This window comes from Podarcis liolepis (assembly GCF_965112155.1).
Source record: "Podarcis liolepis genome assembly, chromosome: Z".
Taxonomy (NCBI): Eukaryota; Metazoa; Chordata; class Lepidosauria; order Squamata; family Lacertidae; genus Podarcis; species Podarcis liolepis.
In genome coordinates this window covers 49,356,044-49,377,987 of record NC_139570.1, presented here as the reverse complement: position 1 = coordinate 49,377,987, position 21,944 = coordinate 49,356,044, and the positions used below count along the sequence as shown (strand labels likewise).

Sequence of the window (21,944 nt, the reverse complement as noted above, 5' to 3'; positions counted from 1 at the left end):
GCTTTCCTGACAGGTCATCCTCTTCCAGTACTGACTGCTCCTGCTCTTCGTGACGTCCCAGGGATACTTGGTGGTGGTGGCGGCGGCACTGAATCATACACACCAGCCAATCCACAGCAACTGCAGACCCTCATGCTGCGGTAACCCACCCGTGGTGGCACTCCTGATCCCCTTCCACGAATTCGGCACCTGAATCTCTACAGCTCTGCAGCACATTCCCGATGACCACTGAGCCCGTGACTTCCCTTGTGGAACTGTTTGGCTTTCAAAGACTTCAAGGCAGCACATCTCCCTGGCAGAAGCAACCAAGGACTTCAGTTCAGTAGAGTTTCAACAGCATGCACTGTGGACTTGTATCTTTCAATGCTTTTGGACTTGTATCTTTCAGTGCTTGTCATCAAATGCTTTACAACCACCTGGTCTTTGACCTTCCCTGTAGAGAACATGCCCACCTACTCCTTTGACAGGCAGGGGGTCTGCAGCTCTGAATACCAACATGGGCTATCTGTGCCAGGAGAGTTCTATCCAAGCGCCACACACACTTCCAACCCAGTCATCACCCAACATCAGGGTGTGTGTGTGTTTGTGGAATCAGTTCCCACAACTGTGGAATCAATTCCCAATTCCTAGGAGCCACAATGAAGTTGTCAGGGTCTAGGTCCCAGCACAGAACTGAGAAAATATTTGACTATTCCTTGGTGTCAGCACCAAACTTCTTAACAGCTGTGCAATGAACAGGTGCCTGGGATTCTTAGTGTTGCAAAAACTATTGATTTGTTTACCACTTGGGGGGCCTTGGCTAAAGTGTATTATACTACAGAAATAAATGGATAATTATGGTGATGATGAAACCTGGAATTTCAGCTTGATATCTCCTCCCCTATACAAAGCACAGTACTGTCTTACTCTGACTGGCAGCAGCTCTCCAAGGTCTCAAGCTCTGCTTCACCATAAATAGATGGCTGCTGGATGATGCATTGGTGCCAATGCAAACTAGCCCTCTGTCAAAAAAATTCATTGCCCTCCTGTAGATCCATTTTCCTCTTTTATCATCCATCCAAAATGTATGCAGTGCCAGAGCCACTCCTTGGGAACAAGTCCATGAGCAATTACTTACCACCCCTCCCAGTTAGAATTGATTGTTCCCTTAGCCTCCTTCCCTGAGGACTGCTTCTCCTGGGCAGCTGGCTCAAAAGGCAAAGGCACAGGTTCCCCTGTCACTGCAGTGTTGCCAAGCTGGGTTGGTCCACCATTTCAGTGGTTTTGATCTCTGTGGTTGAGGCTTTTACCAATACTCAGACGTGTCCTCCTTTTCCGGAATGGTTCCTGAGTTCCTGGTTGAGGACTGCAGTACTATTTGGGCGTGGCTGAAGCAGCTGCCTCCATGGTGGCCTTGCACCCAGAAGCCACAGATGTGCTGTTGGGGATGCAGGAATGCACAAGATCTTCATCCCCTCTGCTGGGAGGGGCGTATTGCCACTTGGGACTGCTCATGCGCCTTTGAAACCAAACATGAACACATTGCTCAATGTGGTAGCACTTGGTAACTGAGGGAAAAGAGACGGACTGTGCAACTCAGTCCTAAGCAGCCTTCCTCAGAAGCTCAACAGAGCTCTGCACTCTCCAGTAAGTGTGCAGAGAGTTGCAATCTTAAGAATGGATGCAGACCAGGCACACACAGCAGGCCTTCCTAGGATTTCCCATAACTATTCTTAAAACGTAAAAGCAGCTGCAAAGATGCAGACTGGATCAGGGCCAGTCTGGTGCTGGGCGAGCTTTTTTTTCCCCCATTAAAAAAACACAACAGCCTGCATTTTCTCAATTTAAATTGCCCCTCCCCCAAAGCTGCTATTGCTTATAGTAGAAAACATGCAGGCACACTATGTACGAGCGGCTAAGAGGTGAGGACTAGCCCAGTGCAGAAGAATGGACAGTTGCAGTCAACTGTTATATCTAGAGTGAGTATTGTAATCTTTCTCTCTCTCCCCCCCCCCCCCCGCCAATCCTATTCCTCATCTCTGCAGGAAGCCTTAGGCTGTGTTCCTTGCAAATCTCAGGAAGCAGCCAGGACCAGCTTTTTAAACTTGAGAAATCTTTTTGGCTCTGCCGTGCAAAAACTGGAAACAATTCATAATTAGTTAAATACCTATGGAAAATAAACGACTGTCCTGAGAATGCAACACATCCCCTAATTATTTTAGTCCACTGACTCTCGTTAGCCAATGTGTTTACACTGACTGATGGTGTTGGAAAAAGTCTTATGCTGGGTCCAAACAAACAAATCTGAGCAAAGACGCTCTTTGCATTCAGTTTGCTGACTCTGTAGTTGCCGAAAGTTTTACAGGGCAAGAAAGCCAATGTTCACCCTGATCCAACGGTTTTGATACGCATGCAGTGGCTTTGATGCTTGCAGATGAAGCTCCATGTAAGCTGCAGCTGCTCCATTTGTTTGGCTGTCACACTGAACTGAACAGGCAAGCCCTCTGCTCCCATGGAACTCGACATGATCACTGGAAGCCCTCTGGCGTCTTGGACTATGGGCAGCTACACTTTTGTAAGGTATTTACAAAACTGTTCCTGACTGTGCCTCTCTTCTGTCAAATCTTTTGGGCTAAAATTAATTGGAAGTCTTTTGAAATACTTGAATTTGAAGCATCGGTGCTACTTTCTTGCCTACCCCAGAGTCAGTGAGTTAAGTCCCCATTAGATTGGCCAATGATCCTATTTTAACGCAAGGCTGCACCAACGGACAGTGGCCTAGATGGGGCTGGATGCACTTCATACAAAGACAAAACTTGATATTGGGAATGGAACTCAGCTTTGTGTTGTTGTTTTTAATAAAAAAATGATATATAAAGTTTCTAGCCCTTAAGGCTAGAAATGTGGATATCTGGCAGAACTTTAGAAGGCAGGGCACATATTAGGAATGCTTCCCAGGAAGTAAGGAAGGCAAGACTTTCATGCATAGTCCTCCCCGCCCCCCTCCTTGGCAAAACCAGAATGAATCAGGCAAATTATGCTTGATTTGCATAACTGATGCAGGTTGAACCTGACATGGCTTCTTCAGAAGCCAGAGCTATGTCCCCTCCCTCCCTCCCTTCTTCTTTCTCTCTTTCTTGCTTTGATTAGCTTCACACTCCAGAACAAGGAGTGCCTAGGACTGTGGTGTGAACTGGGCAACAGGGGCTTCGGACACCAGTGATACCAGATAAAAGGGAGGTCTCACAAGGTGATGCTAGCTGCAGAAACTCAGCCAAGTTTTTCTTGAAAAAGAAGCAGATTGTTTTGTTTGTAGCATGTTGCAATTGTGCATGTCTTGGCTAAAAATACCCTTCTAAAGAGCAGGCAGTCAAGATCAATATTTATTTAAGAAGAGAGGGAAAATTGGGGGGGGGGTGTAAAGCACTTTTTAAATTGTAAAACCAATGTCTGTTTTGTTACCTACTTTTACTGTTGTGCTTTGTAAATGTCTTATTTGTGTAATAAATAAAGTTAACGCAAGTCGAAGTGCTGGCACTTACATCAAAGGAAACGGTGCAATTCCATTTTTCTTTTATTTCAGAAATGCTTCTGCAGCCCTAGAATTCCAAAGGCAGCCCGCCCCATCACCTTTGTTGAGAACACCGATGTTCGTGGCAAATGGGTTTCATTCTCCCCCTTTGCCAAACCAGTTATTAAAAACCGTCGCTCCTGAGCTCGCCGTTACAACAGCCAATTAATATCCAAGTGCAGGGGAAAGATCCACTGTAGCTTGTGGGTGGGTGTGCAACCGGTATATAATATGGTGTTGAGAGACGGCAAGGCAGCCTTTTGAGTTAATTCTTTTGTGCTCACTATATAGACTATAAAAAGCCTACCAGGTTGCACACCTTGTGGGAATATTATAGTAAATATAGGGTGATTATTTGCACAATTTCCTCTTAATGTTGCTGATGAAGTGAGGGGTTTACATCTTATTTGGTTAGCGAAGGTAACAAAAAACTACCCTAATGGAGAAATTATAGGTGCAGAGTCCTTGAGCAGGGAAGCAGAAGGCTTCAACGGGAAGTCTGTTTCTCTGTTTTCCTTAATGAGGTTTACTCCTTTGGCTTGAAACCAATGATCTCGTCCCAACCTTTCCGACAGGTCCTAACAATCCAGTCATGTTCATCATCATCTGAGGGGGTGAGAAACAAAAGAAGCATCAATAATGAGTCAATTCAGACTGCCCTCCTTGCCTTATTGGATGTCCCTTTTTGCCACATGGACAAAGGTGCATTTAAAAGGTGTTCCAATCAAAGATGTTCATTGTGTTCCTGTGATATGGGGGGAACAGTTCATGTTAGATGCTGGTAAGCATAAAAATAAGCACAGATCAGAGCCACAACAGTCCCTGAAACTTCTGAAGGTACAGGAAGGAAAAACACAGAAGAAAACAATTTCAGGTTATCACAAAACCTTTGTGACTCTTGCTACAATAAAAACAAAACCAGCATTTTGGGTGGCATGTAAAAATAGCTCACATTTACAAGGATTGTCAATTTGATATAATCTTTTTAAACTGCTCAATTCATTAATTTAAATCATTTTCCAGAGTGCCAAAATTTTGACACAGGTGCCTTTGTTCGGCATCCTCAAGCAAGTGCAAGATAATTTGATTAAATTGGCTTTCACCAACCTGGTGCCCCCAGATGTTTTGGACTACAAGTCCCATCAGCCCCAGCATTATACAGGCATGTTGGCTGGGGCTGATGAGAGATGTAGTCCAAAACACCTGGAAGACACCAGGTTGGCAAAGACTGGATTAAATCACTGAGATTTACCACACATTGTCAGAAGGAATACTTTAATTATTTTCATTCAAGCATTTTAAACTGGAAGGGTTTCAAAAAAGAAACTAGTGTCTTCAACACACCAGTTGGGATTGTTACACACAGATTAATTGGGCTCATCCACACTTTTGCTTGGCCCATATTTTGATAGTACTATGTACTGATTAATTCCTCTGAGTCCGAGAGCTTTTCTTGTCATTTTGTAGCTGTGCCTTATGAAAATCAGATCTTACCTGCTGATTCAGATCTTCTTAGATGCACGGAAAACCTGAAAAGAGATTTTGCTTAACCAAGCTTCAATTTAGTGGGTAAGATTGGATTTTAGCAGGCACAGTTGCATAATAACAAGAAAGCTCTTGGACCGGGGTGGGTGGGTGGTGGGCAGGAATTAAATGGCACACAAATACTGAGTCAAGCAGAAGTGTAGATGACCCCACTGACCAAAGTGTTAGTTGACGGATCTGCTTAACCCATTAAAGGTTAAAGCCCTACTGTTAGCATAAAATTATACCACCATCCCAGATCTATTGGCACTTAGGTCTTGTTGAAATCAGGGTTTTATTCTTCCCCTCCTCCTGCAAGAATCCTAGAGACAATATGTGTGACCTCATTCCTTGTTTCATCCCGTTATAAGCAGACCTTATTTTCATATTTGTGTGCAGCTGCAGCCAAATGCAATGCTATCGCTTCAGCTCAAAATGTGTTTTTCCTGTTCCATCAATTTCAACAGGATTTGTTTTCAAATAAGCATGCTTAGCACTGCAGCCTAAGCCAAAAACTGACATCTTAACCACCTTTGGGGCAAAAAGTTATTAAACGCAAGTTCGGTTGAAATTAATGGAAATAATGGTGCTCTCTTGCGGCCCCTATTCATTTTAGCAGGCTCAATCGGCATAACTGCCCAGCAGAATGCACCCTTTGAAAGTTGGCATTGGAGATTGCATTTCCCTATCCAAACCCTTGCTCCCTACCCCCTTGTTTAAGTAAACCCCATACCACAGCAAGCCAAATCGTCTTAAATTACGGCACTATTTGCCACGTCAGCATCCTGCCCTTCCTGCCAGGAGGCTCAGGGCTTTGCGTTTCTTTTCTCTCCTACAGCCCAGTGAGGAGGGCCAGGCTGGGAGTGAATGACTGGCCCAAGGTCACCCAGCGAGCTTTGCAGCTGAGCCAGGGACCTGAAGCCAGGCTTCTGTGGGTGCTGCTACAATCAATCCACTGAACCAAACTCCTTCAAAACCTCAGTGGCAAAGCACCTGCTTTGCCTGCAAAAGCCCCAAGCTCAATCCCTGGCAGGTAGGACTTGGAAAAACCTCCATCTGAAATCCTGGCAAGCCATTACCAGTCATAGAACCACAGAATTATGGAGTTGGAAGGAACCACAAGGGCTATCTAGTCCAATTCCTGCAATGCAGGCAACTTTTAGCCCAACATGGGGCTCGAATCCACGATCCTGAGATTAAGAGTCTCATGCTATACCAGTCATTGTAGACAATACAGAGCTAAGATGAATGAATGGTTGGACTCAGTATACTACAGCTTCCTCCAAAAAGGCTCAATTATTAAGTTGGGTGAAACATAGCATTGCTTTCTTTTCAAGTAAGGTACCTGCTCTGGCCTCCATGCTTGAAGGCATTATTTGCTGGCATAGGGCCTGATGCTCCCAGTTAGAAGATATTGAGTGGGAAAAGTCTCTGCTCAAGACCTAGCTAGCAGGACTCGTGGTCAGGGATGATAGGAGCTGCAGGCCAGCAACAGCTGGGGAACCAAGGTTGAGAAACACTGGATTACTCGATCACCCAAGGGCTGTAAATCACAGCTGAGGTTAAGCTTGTCTTTCAACTGCTTTCCAGACAGCTTGTGTGCACTGGTGTTTATTTGTAAGATGTGGGGTATCGCAAACCAGAGACATGCTTCAGATTTGGTAGATCCTGGAAGGCAAAGATGCGTCACATTTAAAGCCTGGGGAGCTGTTTCAGTCACCACGAATGGGAATGGTTCTTGACTGGCCAAAATGATGGAACACAAGGCATTTTCCAAGCTCCTCTGTTCTTGTGGTAGGATAAGTCTGGCCTCTCTCAATCCAAGAGTTGTGGTGAGGATCTATAAAAAATGTCCATGTCCAGTACCAGTTAGAATACCAGCTGAGGAAGTCAACAAGGTAGGGCTTGCGCCTTTGTGCTCCTGCAGGCACCGGACTAGGTAAAGGTAAAGGGACCCCTGACCATTAGGTCCAGTCGTGACCGACTCTGGGGTTGCAGCACTCATCTCGCTTTATTGGCCCAGGGAGCCAACGTACAGCTTCCGGGTCATGTGGCCAGCATGACTAAGTTGCTTCTGGCGAACCAGAGCAGTGCACGGAAACGCTGTTTACCTTCCCGCTGGAGCGGTACCTATTTATCTACTTGCACTTTGACATGCTTTCGAACTGCTAGGTTGGCAGGAGCTCACCCCATCACAGGGATTCAAACCGCTGACCTTCTGATCGGCAAGCCCTAGGCTCTGTGGTTTAACCCACAGTGCCACCCGCATCCTGGGCACCTGACTAGCCACTGTGCAAAACAGAATTTTGGACCAAATGGGCCTTTGGGGGTCTCTTCTTAGAATCACAGAATTGTAGAGTTGGAAGAGACCCTGAGGATCATCTAGTCCAACCCCCTTGCAAGGCAGGAATCTCAACTAAACCATCCAGGACAGATGGCCAGCCAACCTCTGCTTAAAAACCTCCAAGGAAGGAGAGTCCAAGACCTTCCAGGGGAGTCTGTTCCACTGTCAAACAGCTCTTACTGTCAGAACGTTATTATCACATACACTTTTAAGTTCCAACGCCCATGTATTTGGAAGAGAATCCATGACCAAATCTGTGCTGAATGACTTGGGACCATGACACCACAGGTCTGCAGGGCCCTGGCAGCTTGTGAAGAGGCTCAAACCTGTTGGAAACTAAAGAGTTAAAAGAGATGGGCTGAGCATACTACTTCTGCTACCCTAAAAGGAGGAGGCTGCCTGATAATCACTGTAGTTGCTGGGTATTTGAATCAGTGCAGCTGCAGCCTCTTCAGCAGTCACCCCTGAAACAAGACAAACTGGGTTTATTGTACTAAGCGAATGTTCAGGCTCCTCCTTGATTGTTCGTAATTGGCGGCCAGGGACTTAACAGCCTCTCGACCACCCTTTTTACACTTTACCTGACTGTGCAGCTAACAATTTAAATCACAGATGCCGATCTGGCTTGGCAGCAGCTGCTTGTTAACCACGCAGATCCCCTCGTGCCATCCCCGGCGGCTTCCATAACCCCACAACACCAGGGTGAGCATGGAGAGTTGTGTTTCATCCATATTTAAAGCAGAATTAAAGCCTGAAGTTTGATTAGTGCTCCCCAGACAGCAAGTTGTAATTACTTTTTTTTTTCGTTTTTGCAAAGGCAATTGTTGGGTTATATTAATGCGAACACCAAAGCACATCTTCACCTTCATATGTGATTTCCTCTGGGGTTTTTTTTTTTTTTAAATGTGGTGGCAGGGAGTCGGGGTGGGGAGAGAAAGAATACAAATACTCTTTAATCAACTGGAAATTATCACCCCGGCGCAATTAGGCAGCTCTCCACATTGTGGGTGAGAATCAAATCCACGCTTGCTCGTTTCATCTTTTAAAAGTTCTTTCTTTCTCCATTGTCCCCTTTTTGGTGGCCCCAGTTCATGGTGAAGTAGAAATCACTTAGACGGGGATGGGTGGGGGGCAGGGAAGGACTTCAGCGCATGAAGCAACAAAAGAAAGTTGCTCTCTGTAGAAAGGAGAAATGGGCCACCCAGGAACACTTAGCAATAAAAAGATAAAGCAATGGTGGATGTTCCAAGGCATTCTACACTAGCCCAGGAAGTATGACAGGTGTCAGCAGGCCAGGTGAAGATCTGCCCAGAATCCCTGGAAGCTGCATCCAAGCACCAGCTTCTCTCTGGGTCAGTTTTGTTTCCCTAAATCAAGCCATGGTCAAAGCACAATTTTGCAAGTAGGGCAGAAATGTCCCCTGCCTAATACCCTGGAGAGCTGCCGCCACTCAGCATTGACAGTACTGAGCCAGATGGATCAATGGCCTGACTTGAAATAAGGTAGGTTCATATGTCCTTATATTCTCTCTCCTACACCACCAACCATGGCGCCAGTCCCCGACTTCCTTGCCAACCCAACACTCAATTTTTACCTTGGTCGCTTGCTGCCTGCAGTACTTTTCCACCCTTGGGCTGGACACCTGGCCCCCAGAAGAGCTCAGGCTAACCTTAGGGATAAAAAGAAGTCCCCATGCTAGGGCGATCTTTGCAGCGGAGCACTTGCTCTGAATCAGTTCTCACGTGCATAAGAACAGCCCTCCTACGCAGGACCAAAGGTTCACCTCGTCCAGCATCTTGCCTTCCACAGTCACCAACCAGATCCTCCAGGAAGTTCACAAGCTAGGATTGAAAATGTATGATTGCATGATCATATGATATGCTACGGTATGATTGTATATGATTGCTTGTATGATATGATTATGTGACTGTGTGATAATGAATGTATGATATTCTGTTATATGGCAGTACAGTATGATATCCTGCCAACCTAGTAGTTTGAAAGCACGTCAAAGTGCAAGTAGATAAACAGGTACCGCTCCGGCAGGAAGGTAAATTCCGTGCACTGCTCTGGTTCGCCAGAAGCGGCTTAGTCATGCTGGCCACATGACCCAGAAGCTGTCTGCAGACAAACGCCGGCTCCCTTGGCCTATAGAGCGAGATGAGTGCGCAACCCCAGAGTCATCCGCGACTGGACCTAACAGTCAGGGGTACCTTTACCTTACAGTATGATATAGGACTGTATTATAGGATAAGATCTGTGATATGATATTATTATATATGCTATGGTTGTAGGGTATATGATTGAATAATATATATGATATGATTGTATGATACGATTGTATGACTCTAAATAGTGCTCACTAATGGTTCCTAGTCATCCTGGGAGAAAGTGGGGTGCTGCAGGGTTCTGTCCTGGGCCTGCTGTTGCTCAGTGTCTTTATAAATGACTTGGGTGAAGGAACTGAGGGGATGCTCATCCAACTTGCAGGTGACATCGTACTGGGAGAGATAGCTAATGCCGCAGAAGACAGAATTAGGATTCAAGATGACCTTAACAGACTGGAGAACTGGGCACAAGCTAACAAAATGAATTTCAACGGGGACAACTGCCACGTTCTGCACTTAGGCATCTAGAACCAGCTGTACAAATATAAGATGGCAAATGCTGGCTTGCCATTGGTACATGTGAAAAGGATCACAACGTGATGCAGCAGAAAAGAAAAAAAAGGGGGGGAAAGGAAGGGGGAAAAAACTAACGCTATTCTAGACCACATCAACCGAAGTACTGTATATTGTCCAGATCAAGGGAAGTAATAGTGCTGCTCTATTCTGCCTTGGTCAGAGTCAGACCACGCCTGCAGTCCAGTTCTGGGCACCACAATGTAAGGAGGATATTGACAAACTGGAACACGTGAAGAGGCGGGTGACCAAGTTGATCAAGGAAATCAGGCCTTATGAGGAATGGTGCAGGGAGTTGGGTATGTTTAGCCTGGATAAGAGCAGACTGAGGGGAGGTGGCCATCTTCAACTACCTAAAGAGCTGTCACATAAGATGGAGCAAATTCGTTTTCTCTTACTCCGGAGCGTGGCACCCAAACAAATGGATTCAAGTTACAAGAAAGGAGATTCTGAATAAACAGCAGGAAGACCTTTTGACAGTTTAAGAGCTGTTCAACAGTGGAGCAGACTCCCTCAGGAGGGGGTGGACTCTCTTTTCCTTGGAGGTTTTTAAGCAGAGGTTGGATGCGATCTGTCATGGGTGCTTTAGTTGAGATTCTGCATTGCAGGGGATTGGGCTAGATAACCCTCAGGTTCCCTTCCAGTTCTATGAGTCTATGAGCTGATTTGGAGTGGTACACTGCCTCTGAATCTGAAGGTTTTATCTAGCCATCATTTCCAAATTCTGTGGTCGGACCTCCATGAGTCTGTCAAATTCCCTTTCAAAACCATTTAAGCTTGGGGTCATTACCACACCTTGTGAATGTAAAGTTTGTAAGTTAATGATGCACTGTATGAAGAAGTTCTTTTGTCGTGGCTGTCTCTCCTGAACTGAGTGGCAATCAAGTCAACTGAGTGACTTCCTAAGCTATACTGCTATAGGGGGAAGGATGGAGAAGATACATTTCTCTGCTCCACGTATTAATTTACAAACCTCAATCATGCCCCCTCCCCCTTAACACTACTCAGGTTTTTTGTTAATTAAGAAGTCTACCTCTTCCCTAAGCTGCCCAAATAGGTCCTTGCACTATTAAGAAACGGTGGGGCCCCATCTGTGGCTTGCTTTTATAAGAGAAATGGGGTAAATGCGATCTGTACGAACCTGTAAAAATCCACGAACTTCCCTGTACCAGAAAGCATTTAAAAGCAAAATGCAAAATAGTGCATTTTTAAATAATGATTTTGGGAAATGTCCTGTGAAACTTCTTCACACTGGAGAAGCATGAAGACACTTCTCCAGCCCAGGGCCTTGCCTACTCATGGAAACCCCCCCCCCCCACTGTACTCCACTGCAACTTGGCTGACAAGCGGAAACTTTAAAATACTCAATTAACCTTCACCCCATAATGCTTTACTCTCTCATTTCCATTTAACTCATACAATTCCAAATTGCCCATTAAAAGGAAATTCCCAGCCTGGATGGCATTTTTTACACTTGTTAATGTTACACGACACATTTGCCCACAAGCTGTAAAGCAGCATGCATCACAATCTTCTCAGCATCTGCACTGGGAGAGCTAAAACCCAAACACTCCCTGTTATTCTTGGCAAGCTGAGGATTGGAACTTAAACCTTTGCAGGTTTCATAGCAGCAATTGTTTTAAGGTCCGGAAACCGGGAGAATTCAGATCTTGCCATCTTGCCCAGGACAGGCTCTTGGTCAACTGCGATTGGCAGCCGCTCCCCACGGCATCAGGCTGAGGTTGTTCCCAGCCCTGTTACCCAGTATCTTCATCAACATTATCATCATCATCATTTACAAACCACTTAATATGCAAACTCCCTAAGCAGTTTACATGAAACGCAGAAAGATAATTAAAAGAAGAATGTATATACAACATTTAAAACCAAAGATACAAAGGAATCCATCATTAAACCAGAGAAGCTATCAATAAAACATTGAGTTAAATACTGATAAATAATAGAACAGAACAATGTGATGAATTTTATAGGCCCAGGAATGCTTATTTAAACAGACGTCTTCAGGAGGTGTATAAAGCTTGCCACTGTTTCTGCTTCATGAACAGCACATGGGTGTTCTAGAGAATGGGTGGAATTCTGAGCACTGGCCATCTTGACTGGGGTGGATGTGAGTCCAACAACAGGTTGGGAGTCCACAGGTCCTCACTCTTGTGATTTAAAACATAAAACCAGCACCAGAATTTTGGGGGCTCTCAGACAAGGCATCCTCTGTGGAACCCCTAACCTAGAAGGTGCCTGCTTCGAAGAGATCTCTATGGATTATTTTGGGAAATGGTGGGTGGCTATCACCTCCATGGTGCACACTGGAGGTGTGGTGGGGAGATGCTTAAATTCCTCCCCTCCACATCTCCCCAGGGAGGCCTGCTTTGAAAATGGCTCAAATATATGTATTGCCAGGAAGATGTTGCTGAATTACAATTTCCATCAGCCCCAGAATGCATATTCAGTGGCCACATGTGTTGGGAGTCAGTTCAGCAACATTGCCATAGGAGATGAGTAGAAATGATGGCCAGGAGAGAAAGTTACAGGCGCTGTTATTTATTTAGAATACTTGTATCTATCCCCAGGAATCTCTGAAACTGCCTCACAGAAGGTTCTAACAATAAAAATCACTGTTAAGTCTGATATCAGGAACTGATATGCTGGTGCCAGGATTATTCAGGTGGCATTTCCTGCCCTCATCATTGAGCTTGTCCTTCGGTCTGTGCCTACTAGCAGCACTAAGGTCCTCTGGGGCAATAGAGTGGTGCTCAGCCCACAATGGAGACTAGCCTTCCCTTGTTGGCTGTTGCCAAGAGACAGCTCCCAAAGATATATTTTAAGGCAAGAGAGCACCATCCTCCACAGCTGCATTCCAGAGCTCTGGGGTGCTGTTTCTGGTAAGGTGCCTCAGCCCTATGGGTAAATGGCCCTTGGAATGGAGTTGCCACCCTGCTTGAGCGGGGAGGAGAGAGAAGAGAGAACAGCCTGGAAAGGGTTGCCTCTGTCAACTGCTGGAGGTTCCAGCTGAAGTACCTCTTCCTCTCTGCAGCTGACACCACAGAAACCCATCTTGCTCCTTGGAGTCAAATGACTGCTGAAGACAGCAACACGAAAAGACAAGAGGAGATCAAATGCTGGGTTTCTGTTCCCCCAGTTCAGAACTGTTGCTTCAGCAGTGAGCTCTGACAATGGGTCAAGACAAAGTAAAGGGAGTTCTTCCTACTAATGAAACTTTCTTTAAATCCTAGGAGTAGACAGATTTTTTGCATTCATATATTTATATGGTACAACTCCATGGTCATTTTTTAAAACTCAGGAGATGATTCATCAGCATGCTTAGATGGGCTGTGATCTTAAATGTTGCTTTGTTTCTTATATAAAATGCTCTGCATTTAGGAAAAATTACAAAAAAGGTTCCATTTCTGGTTAAAGGGTTTCGAGTTACCCCTGCTGAGCCTTGGAGAAATGCTGGCAGTTGGAGCAGGGAGTTCTGTGTGGAAAGTCTGAAGCTCCTGTCATTGCTATAAGGTCAGCCATTAATCTCTCATGTTGTGACTGGGCAGTATGGCCCAGGATGCAGGGTGTTCAACAGCAGCTTTCACCAAACTGGTGCCCCTCAACTGCTTTGGACTTTCAACTTGTAGTCCAAGATGCCCAACCTGGCTGGGCCTGCTGGGAGCTGTAGTCCAAAACCTGTAGTCCCAGGTTCAGTCTCCAGCTCCTCCAATGAAAGCCAGTGTAGCACAGTGGTTAGAGTGCTGGACTAGGGCCTGGAAGACCAGGGTTCGAATCCCCACTTGGCCAGGCACACACTCTTAGCCTAAGCTACCTCACAGGGTTATTGTGGGGATAAAATAGGGAGGGTATTTAGAAGAGTGTGGTGTTTATGCCACCTTGAAGTCTTTGGAGAAAGGGTGGGATATAAATCTAATAATAAATAAATACAGGATCAGCAGTAAGAAATGGGAGAGACCTTTATCTGCCTGAGGCTCTAGAGAGCCACTGCCAATCACAGCAATGGGCAATAAAGCAGCTGCCCACATCCCAAAACCACCAAGCGGCGCTTCCAAGCATTAGGTTTATGTATCGAACTGTATGGCAATATTTTTGACATTCCCAGCCAAAGCAGAAAAATGATCAATAAATGGGCAGCAAACTATAGCATGTTAAAAACAAGAACAACCCACGTCCCATCTACCTCTCCTCTGCTCACGTAGCTATGTGATGGAAAACCAGCAAAACAATTGGCACAATTTGGTTTTGTTCCATGCTCAGGAGCAGAGACTAAAAGTGCTCACAATTAATTTCTGCAAAAGCTGAACATTCTTGCAAACAGGTCTGGCGCCCGTTCCTTTGAAGAATACACTGATTACCAACAATTTCTCAGGGCCTGCCACAAACATTATGTCTTTTGTCATGTGAAAAAAAAAGCAAAATCAACCATCTGGCAAATGCCCCAGAGCTAAAATCTTTCACACGGCTTGTAATTCACAATGATTATATATACAAAAGCAAGTAAGAGTTATAGTATAGCATTTTTTTTAAAAAAAAAATCAAATAAAAATAAGCAGTGAAGAACTTGAGGTGATTGATCAAAAACCCAGTGTATTTCATTTGCAAAGTGTCTAAATAACCATATTTATTTTTTTGTTTTTTAATGCATTCCTTTTTTTCATTCCTGGAGAGCTGTCAAAGGAGTTCACATTTGTAGGAGTCGGACCTCCTCTGAATTTGGAACAGCAATGAAGAAAAAAGGCAACTGGCATATAAATGACTAAATTGTCCTGTGTTTCAAGGGCCACTTTGCACGCTCTGCTTTCTAAAGGCACAGGTGTGCTCTCAGGAGCCGCTGGAGGGAGGGGAGGCACGTGCCAGTGCAGGCAAGGCAGGAACAGGGGCTCAGCCTTCGTGCCGCCTATGCATGGGACTGAAATGAAAGGCCTGGAGTGTACAGTTTGCGGTTACGTGCAAACTGGACCAACATGGGAGGGTGAGAGAAAGTAGTATAATGGAAGGACATTCACACACAGCAGGTGCTCTTTTTACAAGAAGGGTCATATTTAAGCTGCAGAGGTTTGCCTGGAGAAGGTCCCAGGTTCAGCCCCCCAGCTACTCTTCAGGTAGGGCTGGGAATGTGACCTCCTGGACACCTTGGAAATCAGCTTCTAGTCAGTTAGCAATAGATGGACTGGTGGTCTGACCATGTATGAGCAGCTTCCCATACTCCTTTCAGCCTTTCAGGTATGCAGGTTCTGAGATTCTCATACACTCTTCACTCCAAAAAGCCTCTTTACCTCAGCCTCTGATTCTTCCACCTATCACCTTCACAGGCTCCCATTTCTCAAGCACAAGGCTTCCTCAGCCTCTATCCCTGCATGTTCTGCATTGCCACTTAGCTGCATCCTGTTACCAAAAAGCAAACAACCTCTCAATTTTCTGACTCTGCCCTCCTTCCTGATACCAATACCCAGATCCTTCTCTCCTGAATTCCTTTGTGCAACTTTTCATCCTGACCTAACAAAACTCCTCCGGCTCTCGTAGGAGCTGAGCTACATTGCTTGGTCAGCAGTCAAAATATTGAACGTTCTTCCCCAGCTGTTAGAACATTTGTGAACATTCTGTGACCTCAAAGTATCTATCACACCCTGGCTCCTGCCATTCGGAAAGGGACCTAAGGCCACTGGGAGGCTGCACGTGCTGCCTCCCAGGAAAAACATCAAGGAATGGAGCAAAGCCTGGCCTTGCCAATCAGCCAAAGAAGCAGCTATAGGGAAACTGCTTCCTGCTCCTCTCCAGTTGCCTTTCCTTGTTTTTCTGGTTTTAAAGCCTTATGGCAGGGCCTGTCTTTTCCTTCTCCCTGCCTTTGTTTTAGTGATGTGACCTGCTTTGGGAGACAATAATGGACTGAAAAGCAGAACAAAAATATAGCAAATAATGAAACCCATCTATCTACCTATATATGATGGTACTGAGCAGCACTGAAGACCCATTCAGGACTTGTTTCCCCCTCTTTAGAATCTCACTTCTCACCTTTGCAGGGTCTCCTATCCCAACGTTTGTGATCTCAAGTTGGCAGAGGAAAGAGGAAGAAAGCATGAGGCTAAGAAAAAGCTGATCTCGAGCCCAGCTCTTTAGGAAAACGGCATAATTTAAGCAAGCCCACCAGGGTTTTGCCAAAGGTTTCTGAATGTTTCCTGCCATCTGCTTTTGATGCTTCCAGGACCTGGCCAGCAGCCTGACGGGGTTTTCCTGCCTTTCCTGTAAAGAAGCAGTCCTGGATCTGTTCCCTCTCGCTCCCGACCACTTCCTTGGCTTCTTTCGCACACGGCCTGGCTATTTACCCGCCTATTTTGTCACCTCTGTGGCCTTGAGCCTTGAACGACTTCTCTTGGGGCTACTGGAGTTCCTCTGATGTCAGGCAAGCCCTGGCTCTTTCAATTGTGTTGGTGCCCTTAAAGGAAGGGATGGACTCCTGAGCTGCATCCCATCTTCACACCCATGTCCTCAAAGCAAAAAGAGCCTGGGGGCCCTCCTGGACACTCGGCAGACAATTGCTTTGCAAAACGGGACATATACAATGGGCCATTTAATCGGGGCTGATACTGTTGTAAGTTTATAGTAATAAAGTGTAACAAAGGAGAGTTCAAAGCGGAGATTAAAAAAAAAAGGAATTCCTAGGCGTTCCCGCCTGGGTTGATCTGTCTAGGTTCCTGTGTTTTTGGAAAGCGTGTGCTTATCATATGCATCAGCAGAGCCACCGCATTCCAGTATTTTGGGCTAGTGCCACCAGGAGCCATTTAGATCTGCTCGTGCTTAGCGGCTGGACGTAGAGATTACGCCACAAACTCCACACTTATTCCCTGCTCCCTGCCTCACCCACTACAAAGGCCACTAAGATAAGGTTGCCAGATTTTTTTCAATGAATCCGGGGACACTTTTCAACCTCAATAGGAATGATAGGATTTTGTATGGGGACTGATTTGTAAATCCGGGGACTGTCCCCAGGAAACGGGGAGGTCTGGTAACTTTACACTAACAGCTGTGTGGTGTAGTGAGTAGAGACCCAGGCTCAAACCTTTGCTTAGCCATGAAGCTAATTGAGGGAAACCCTTTAAGACAAGCCTAGTGGGTGGGAGGCTGTTGAGAAAATTATGGGGAAATCCTAAATATATTAACACTGTATACAACTTTTTTTTTACCCCTGTACCATTATGCCTTATTTGGAAAATTTAACAGTATTCTTATCCTCAGCCTTATCAGAAAAACAATCCTTTACTCACTCCCCAAATTATTAATTCAAACTCAACCATAACATTGAACAGGAGATTGAAAAACTATAATATACATTACTTATTATTTATTAATTTATTGCTCTTATTAGTTGTTTTCTTTATAAGTGGTAACCCAAAGAGACTTACAAAATAATGTATTAGGGATGCATCCTCTAGATTGGCAATACTGAATGAAGCTTATCTGTTTCTTCATAAATAAATATTGTATTTGTGCTTGCTTACTCCTTAAATAACAAGCCAATTTTGCCATAAGAGCATATTCCCAGACTTTTTCATGCCAATCAATTACTGGGTGTATAGATGATTGTCTTCACTTCTTTGCATAAATTACTGTATATGCTGTTAACATATACAAAACAAATTCCTTCTGTTGTGGCCTTCCTGACTCTTACATAATTTAATAAAAGCAGAACAGGATGATGGGGAATTTCATATCCTAAAATTTCAATAATTTTTTACTTCTAATTCCCTCCCCTTCCCTAACCATCTAGACTACAGGAAGACATGGCTGCCATGTCTTTGTAGTTCCAGCCTGACCTCTTATCTTGAAGTTCAAGAAAGAAGTGTGAGGAGCAGCAGGAAGCTGTAAAGTAGAGTGCAACCTAAGACACATTGGTCTAACAAGAAGAGATGTAGAGCCGGCTGTCTTAAAACCCGTATGCTCAAACGTCCAACAAACCATATGTTCCTTTACCTGCTCTTTACTCTGTATCAAATTTAACTGATTAGTTTTTTGCTTTTATATGGCTTTTATATTTTATTATTAGTTTCTCAAATTCAGTTTGTTCTTGTACGTGCCTTCTACCAGGGCCAGCTCACCCACGAGGCAAGGTGAGGCAACACCCTTGGGTGTCAGGACCCATAGGTGCAGCAGATCCGGCCTTCAAGGAACACATCACCTGCTACCACACACTCCTTGCAGGCCGGATCTGCCACCTCCTTAGCAGCGCACCCATCTTCAATGCTGCCTCTGCAGCAGCCCAGTGAATAGGAGGCGCTGTTGGTCTCCTCCCACCCCTAGGGAAGAAATGGTGGGAGCTGCCCTCTGGGGTCTCCTGGAATTTGCACCTGCCAAGCGTGATTCTGAGCAGGCCCCTCTCTGCTCTACAACAGCCTGTGATTCCCATCTCAACCGCCAGATAAGGTTGATCGCCTTGTTCCTGATGCAGATTCTCACTCACCCCTTCTTCCCTGGTGGGGGGTTTGCATCAGGTGCCAAAATGTTTTGGGCCAGCCTTGCCTTCCACTGAGTCTGATATTCCTGCACACATGATCTGTTCATAAAATGGCAGAATTCTATTTTGCAATTTCCTCTGAATTTCTAAGAAAGAAACAATTGAACCCCAAATTTTATATTGCATGCTCCCAAGGTCACCCCCCCCCCATTTCCATAGCTGACATCTTTGTTGCAAGTCCTGAATCCTTGTAACTGAAATTGCCTCTGATGGTGAAGGTTTAGGATTCAATAACTAGACTATTAGAAGTACATCGTAAGTACACAAATATTGTATTGCAGATCTGATTGACAAAGCCATACCTGCATTCCTCAGAAACCGGTGGTGGTAATCAACAACCACTCTGGTTTTGGGGTTATAGAAGCCGTCACCACAGTCATAGCAGCCTGCTGGGATGACCCGAGGAGGATCCAGGTTTGTAAGCTGGGAAATGCCTTAAAATTGAAAACAGGCTGATATCAGCATAAGAAGAAGTCACTTAAAATATCCAGGTCTTTAAAGAGAATAGCCAATAAATAATCACTTATATTGGGGGATATGATATCATCTTGATCCAAAGCTTCAAGGGACTCCCATGTACATGCCTTGTGAGCAAAGGCTATGCATTCATTTTAATACTGAAGAAAAGCCCTCTGCATCCCACCTAGGCATCAGGTCTGTGGGGTCAGGGCACAATAGCCAATGAAAACACAGCAGTAGGTGACAGCAGCCAACGTGGGCAGTGGAACCAGGTATGGGAGCAAATAGCAACGAAGAGGAAGGAAGCAGAAGCTATTTGTTAGCTGCTGCCAACCCCAGCAGGTTGGGGGGGGGGGTCTGAAGTGGCCCGAGGGCCACCTATTGAGGCTTCTTCTTCTTAGAAAGTAAAAAGGTAAAGGGACCCCTGACCATTAGGTCCAGTCGTGACCGACTCTGGGGTTGTCGCGCTCATCTCGTTTTATTGGCCGAGGGAGCTGGCATACAGCTTCCGGGTCATATGACCAGCATGACTAAGCCACTTCTGGCAAACCAGAGCAGTGCACAGAAATGCCTTTTACCTTCCCGCTGGAGCGGTACCTATTTATCTACTTGCACTTTGACGTGCTTTCGAACTGCTAGGTTGGCAGGAGTCTTAGAAAGTAGTCCCTCTCAATTAATGCAGTTGGTCTGTTACATTGAAAAGCTTAAACAAGGCAGTACCGGCTGGCTTCAGGCCTCTGCAGATTTCTGTATAAAACCTTCTGTCATAGCCATCACAATAATGCCATTTGTTGTCTTCATACTCCAGTCCATCTGCAAAAGTATATTTCCCCTGCAATGGAAAGTTTGGGGTTAACGACAGCTCTGTTGGATAAAGAACAGAGCGTGTTGCTTCCCCACAGTGATCAACCAGATGCCACTGGGAAGCCCACAAACAGCGGATGGTCTATGAACACACCAGAGAACATGGAGACTCTTGTTTTGCTCTCAAGGGTAATGGGGTGCTGATGGAGGTACCTAGGAATTTTAGAGTATACCTCCTGGATCAGATCAGATTGATTAGAAGCTGTTTTAAATTGCTTTAAATATTTCTTTTAGTGCCTACCCCTGAGCCTTAGGGTGAGGGGAAGGCAATAAACAAAACTGGAAATGGGAGCTTGAAATAGCATAATAAAACAGCAAATTAAAACAAACCAGCAAATGGATGCTGGCCTAGCCTCTGAAGAGAGGAGCAGCTGCAGCTTGGCCTCTGAAATGGATCCCAGTTGAAAGGCAGGGTTGCCTTCCCCAGTCTGAGGAACCAATGAAGTTGTTTTGACCTGCAGCACCCATCAACCCCAGATGTGGTGGCCAGGAGTCCAACTTGAACAAAATATTGGGGGGGGGGCAGGTAAGTCCTGTCCCACATAACTGATCACATGATGTGGCACATGCATACCATTTGAATGGAAATGCCCATCGATTGGGGGGGGGAGGCTCCAGTATTTTTTGGGGGGGGGAGGTGAAGGGACCTTGGCCCCTAGGAGTTGGCTCCTCTGGTGGTGACTGAGGCTGAGGGGCACCACAAGAGGGAAGAGTGCTTCAGATGTACATGTATGTGCTGTATACCTCTATGGATATTCCATTTTCCCAAGTCCCTTCATATTTGCTTCCTCCAGGGAAGTGCAAAACACCTTTGCCGTGAAACATCCCATCTTTCATTTCGCCTACATACTTCGTTTCTGTTGGGAGGGTGTAAGAGCCCTTGCCCTCCAACCTGCAGAAAAGTCCACAGGGAGAATACAATTTAACACAACCAACAAAGGGGTCAGACTGTTTAGGAGTCCCAACATGCACACCTAAGGGGGGGTGGTAATAAGATTGTTCATTCTGCACCACTTTTCTATCAAAACATCCAGAGTGTTTTTCAGCTTTTTTAAAAAAAAGTGGGGGGGGGGGGAGAGAATCATAAAACAGTAAATAAAAAATAAAAAGGGTGATATCTAACTCACTCATACTCAGAGTAGACCCACTGATGTCGTTAAAAGCATTGCCATTTTTATAGTGAAATCTAGTATTAGTCATACTCAGAAAACTATCCATGGAAATGCATGGATATCAATGGGTCTACTCCGAGAATAACCAATACTGGATATCGTCCACACATGGCATTTTAAAAAACAGGATGAAACCGTTTACATGTATGTAATATTTTGATTAGCACAGGAGGGGGGCTCATTCACGTAAGGTATTTTGCTTAAGAGACACGGGAAACCCGTTCAGACATAGTTTTTTTTAACATGGTTATGGAGGTGGGGGTCCGCCCACACGTTGTTGTTTTTAACACGGAGACAAGGAAAAACCCGTCCACTTGTTGTTGTTTTTAAAACAAACAGGTGGGGAAAACGTTCAGATGTAGTTGTTTTTTTTAAACACACAGGAAAAACCGTTCGCTAATAGTACTTTAGCACGACACGCGAAAAAACCCTTCACACGTAGTGTTTCCCCCCCAACACCGGAGTCATTACTCGCCCGCCCTCTCTGCCTCCCTCCCGACCTGCCGTTGACGCGCTCCCCTCGGTAGTAGCTGCCGGTGTACTCCATGCCCGGCCACCCGCGCTCAGGTAGGCCAGGCCCGGCTGTTGGAGCGCAGGCCCCGGCAAACTGCGGTTGCCACAGCAACGAGCCGCCAGCCGAGAAGAGCGGCAAGCGGACCAACCCTCTGCGAGAAGGAGCTCTTTTAGCCACGCCCCCTGGGTCCCTCCTCGGAGGCGGAAAGGCTAAATGCGCATGCCCAAATCCTCCTCGTGTTCGCATACATACATAGACGGAGTGAGTGGCGGTGACGGGAAGGCGGTGGCGGGAGTTAGGCGCATG

General features: G+C 45.5%; 2 protein-coding genes across 8 annotated transcripts in view; one reads left to right on the top strand and one right to left on the bottom strand.

Annotated features, from left to right (window-relative positions):
• LHX6 (LIM homeobox 6) overlaps window positions 1–851 on the top strand; it is a 38,005-nt gene extending 37,154 nt beyond the window's left edge. For all 7 annotated transcript variants that reach the window (XR_014521618.1, XM_083485987.1, XM_083485991.1 and 4 more), the window contains one exon: window positions 14–851. Coding sequence is in view for 3 of the 7 variants with exons in the window: in XM_083485991.1 (XP_083342117.1) it covers window positions 14–53 (40 nt within the window). In the remaining 4 variants the exon portion in view is untranslated. The remainder of the gene's footprint in view (window positions 1–13) is intronic.
• Window positions 852–3,530: 2,679 nt separating this feature from the next.
• MORN5 (MORN repeat containing 5) lies at window positions 3,531–21,757 on the bottom strand. Its single transcript, XM_083486054.1, has 5 exons — window positions 21,625–21,757; window positions 20,697–20,844; window positions 19,809–19,920; window positions 18,932–19,063; window positions 3,531–4,156 (listed from the first exon to the last, which is right to left on the bottom strand). The coding sequence occupies exons 1-5, from the start codon at window positions 21,669–21,671 to the stop codon at window positions 4,077–4,079; spliced, it is 519 nt and encodes a 172-aa protein (XP_083342180.1). The 5' UTR covers window positions 21,672–21,757; the 3' UTR covers window positions 3,531–4,076.
• Window positions 21,758–21,944: the final 187 nt, after the last annotated feature.

Coding starts and splice junctions, on each gene's coding strand:
- MORN5 (XM_083486054.1), bottom strand. CDS start 21,671: ATGGAGTACACCGGCAGCTACTACCGAGGGGAGCGCGTCAACGGCAG. Junction 19,064..19,808: donor CAGAGGCCTGAAGCCAGCCG/GTACTGCCTTGT, acceptor TTCAATTTTAAG/GCATTTCCCAGCTTACAAAC. Junction 4,157..18,931: donor CCGGTTTCTGAGGAATGCAG/GTATGGCTTTGT, acceptor TCACCCCCTCAG/ATGATGATGAACATGACTGG.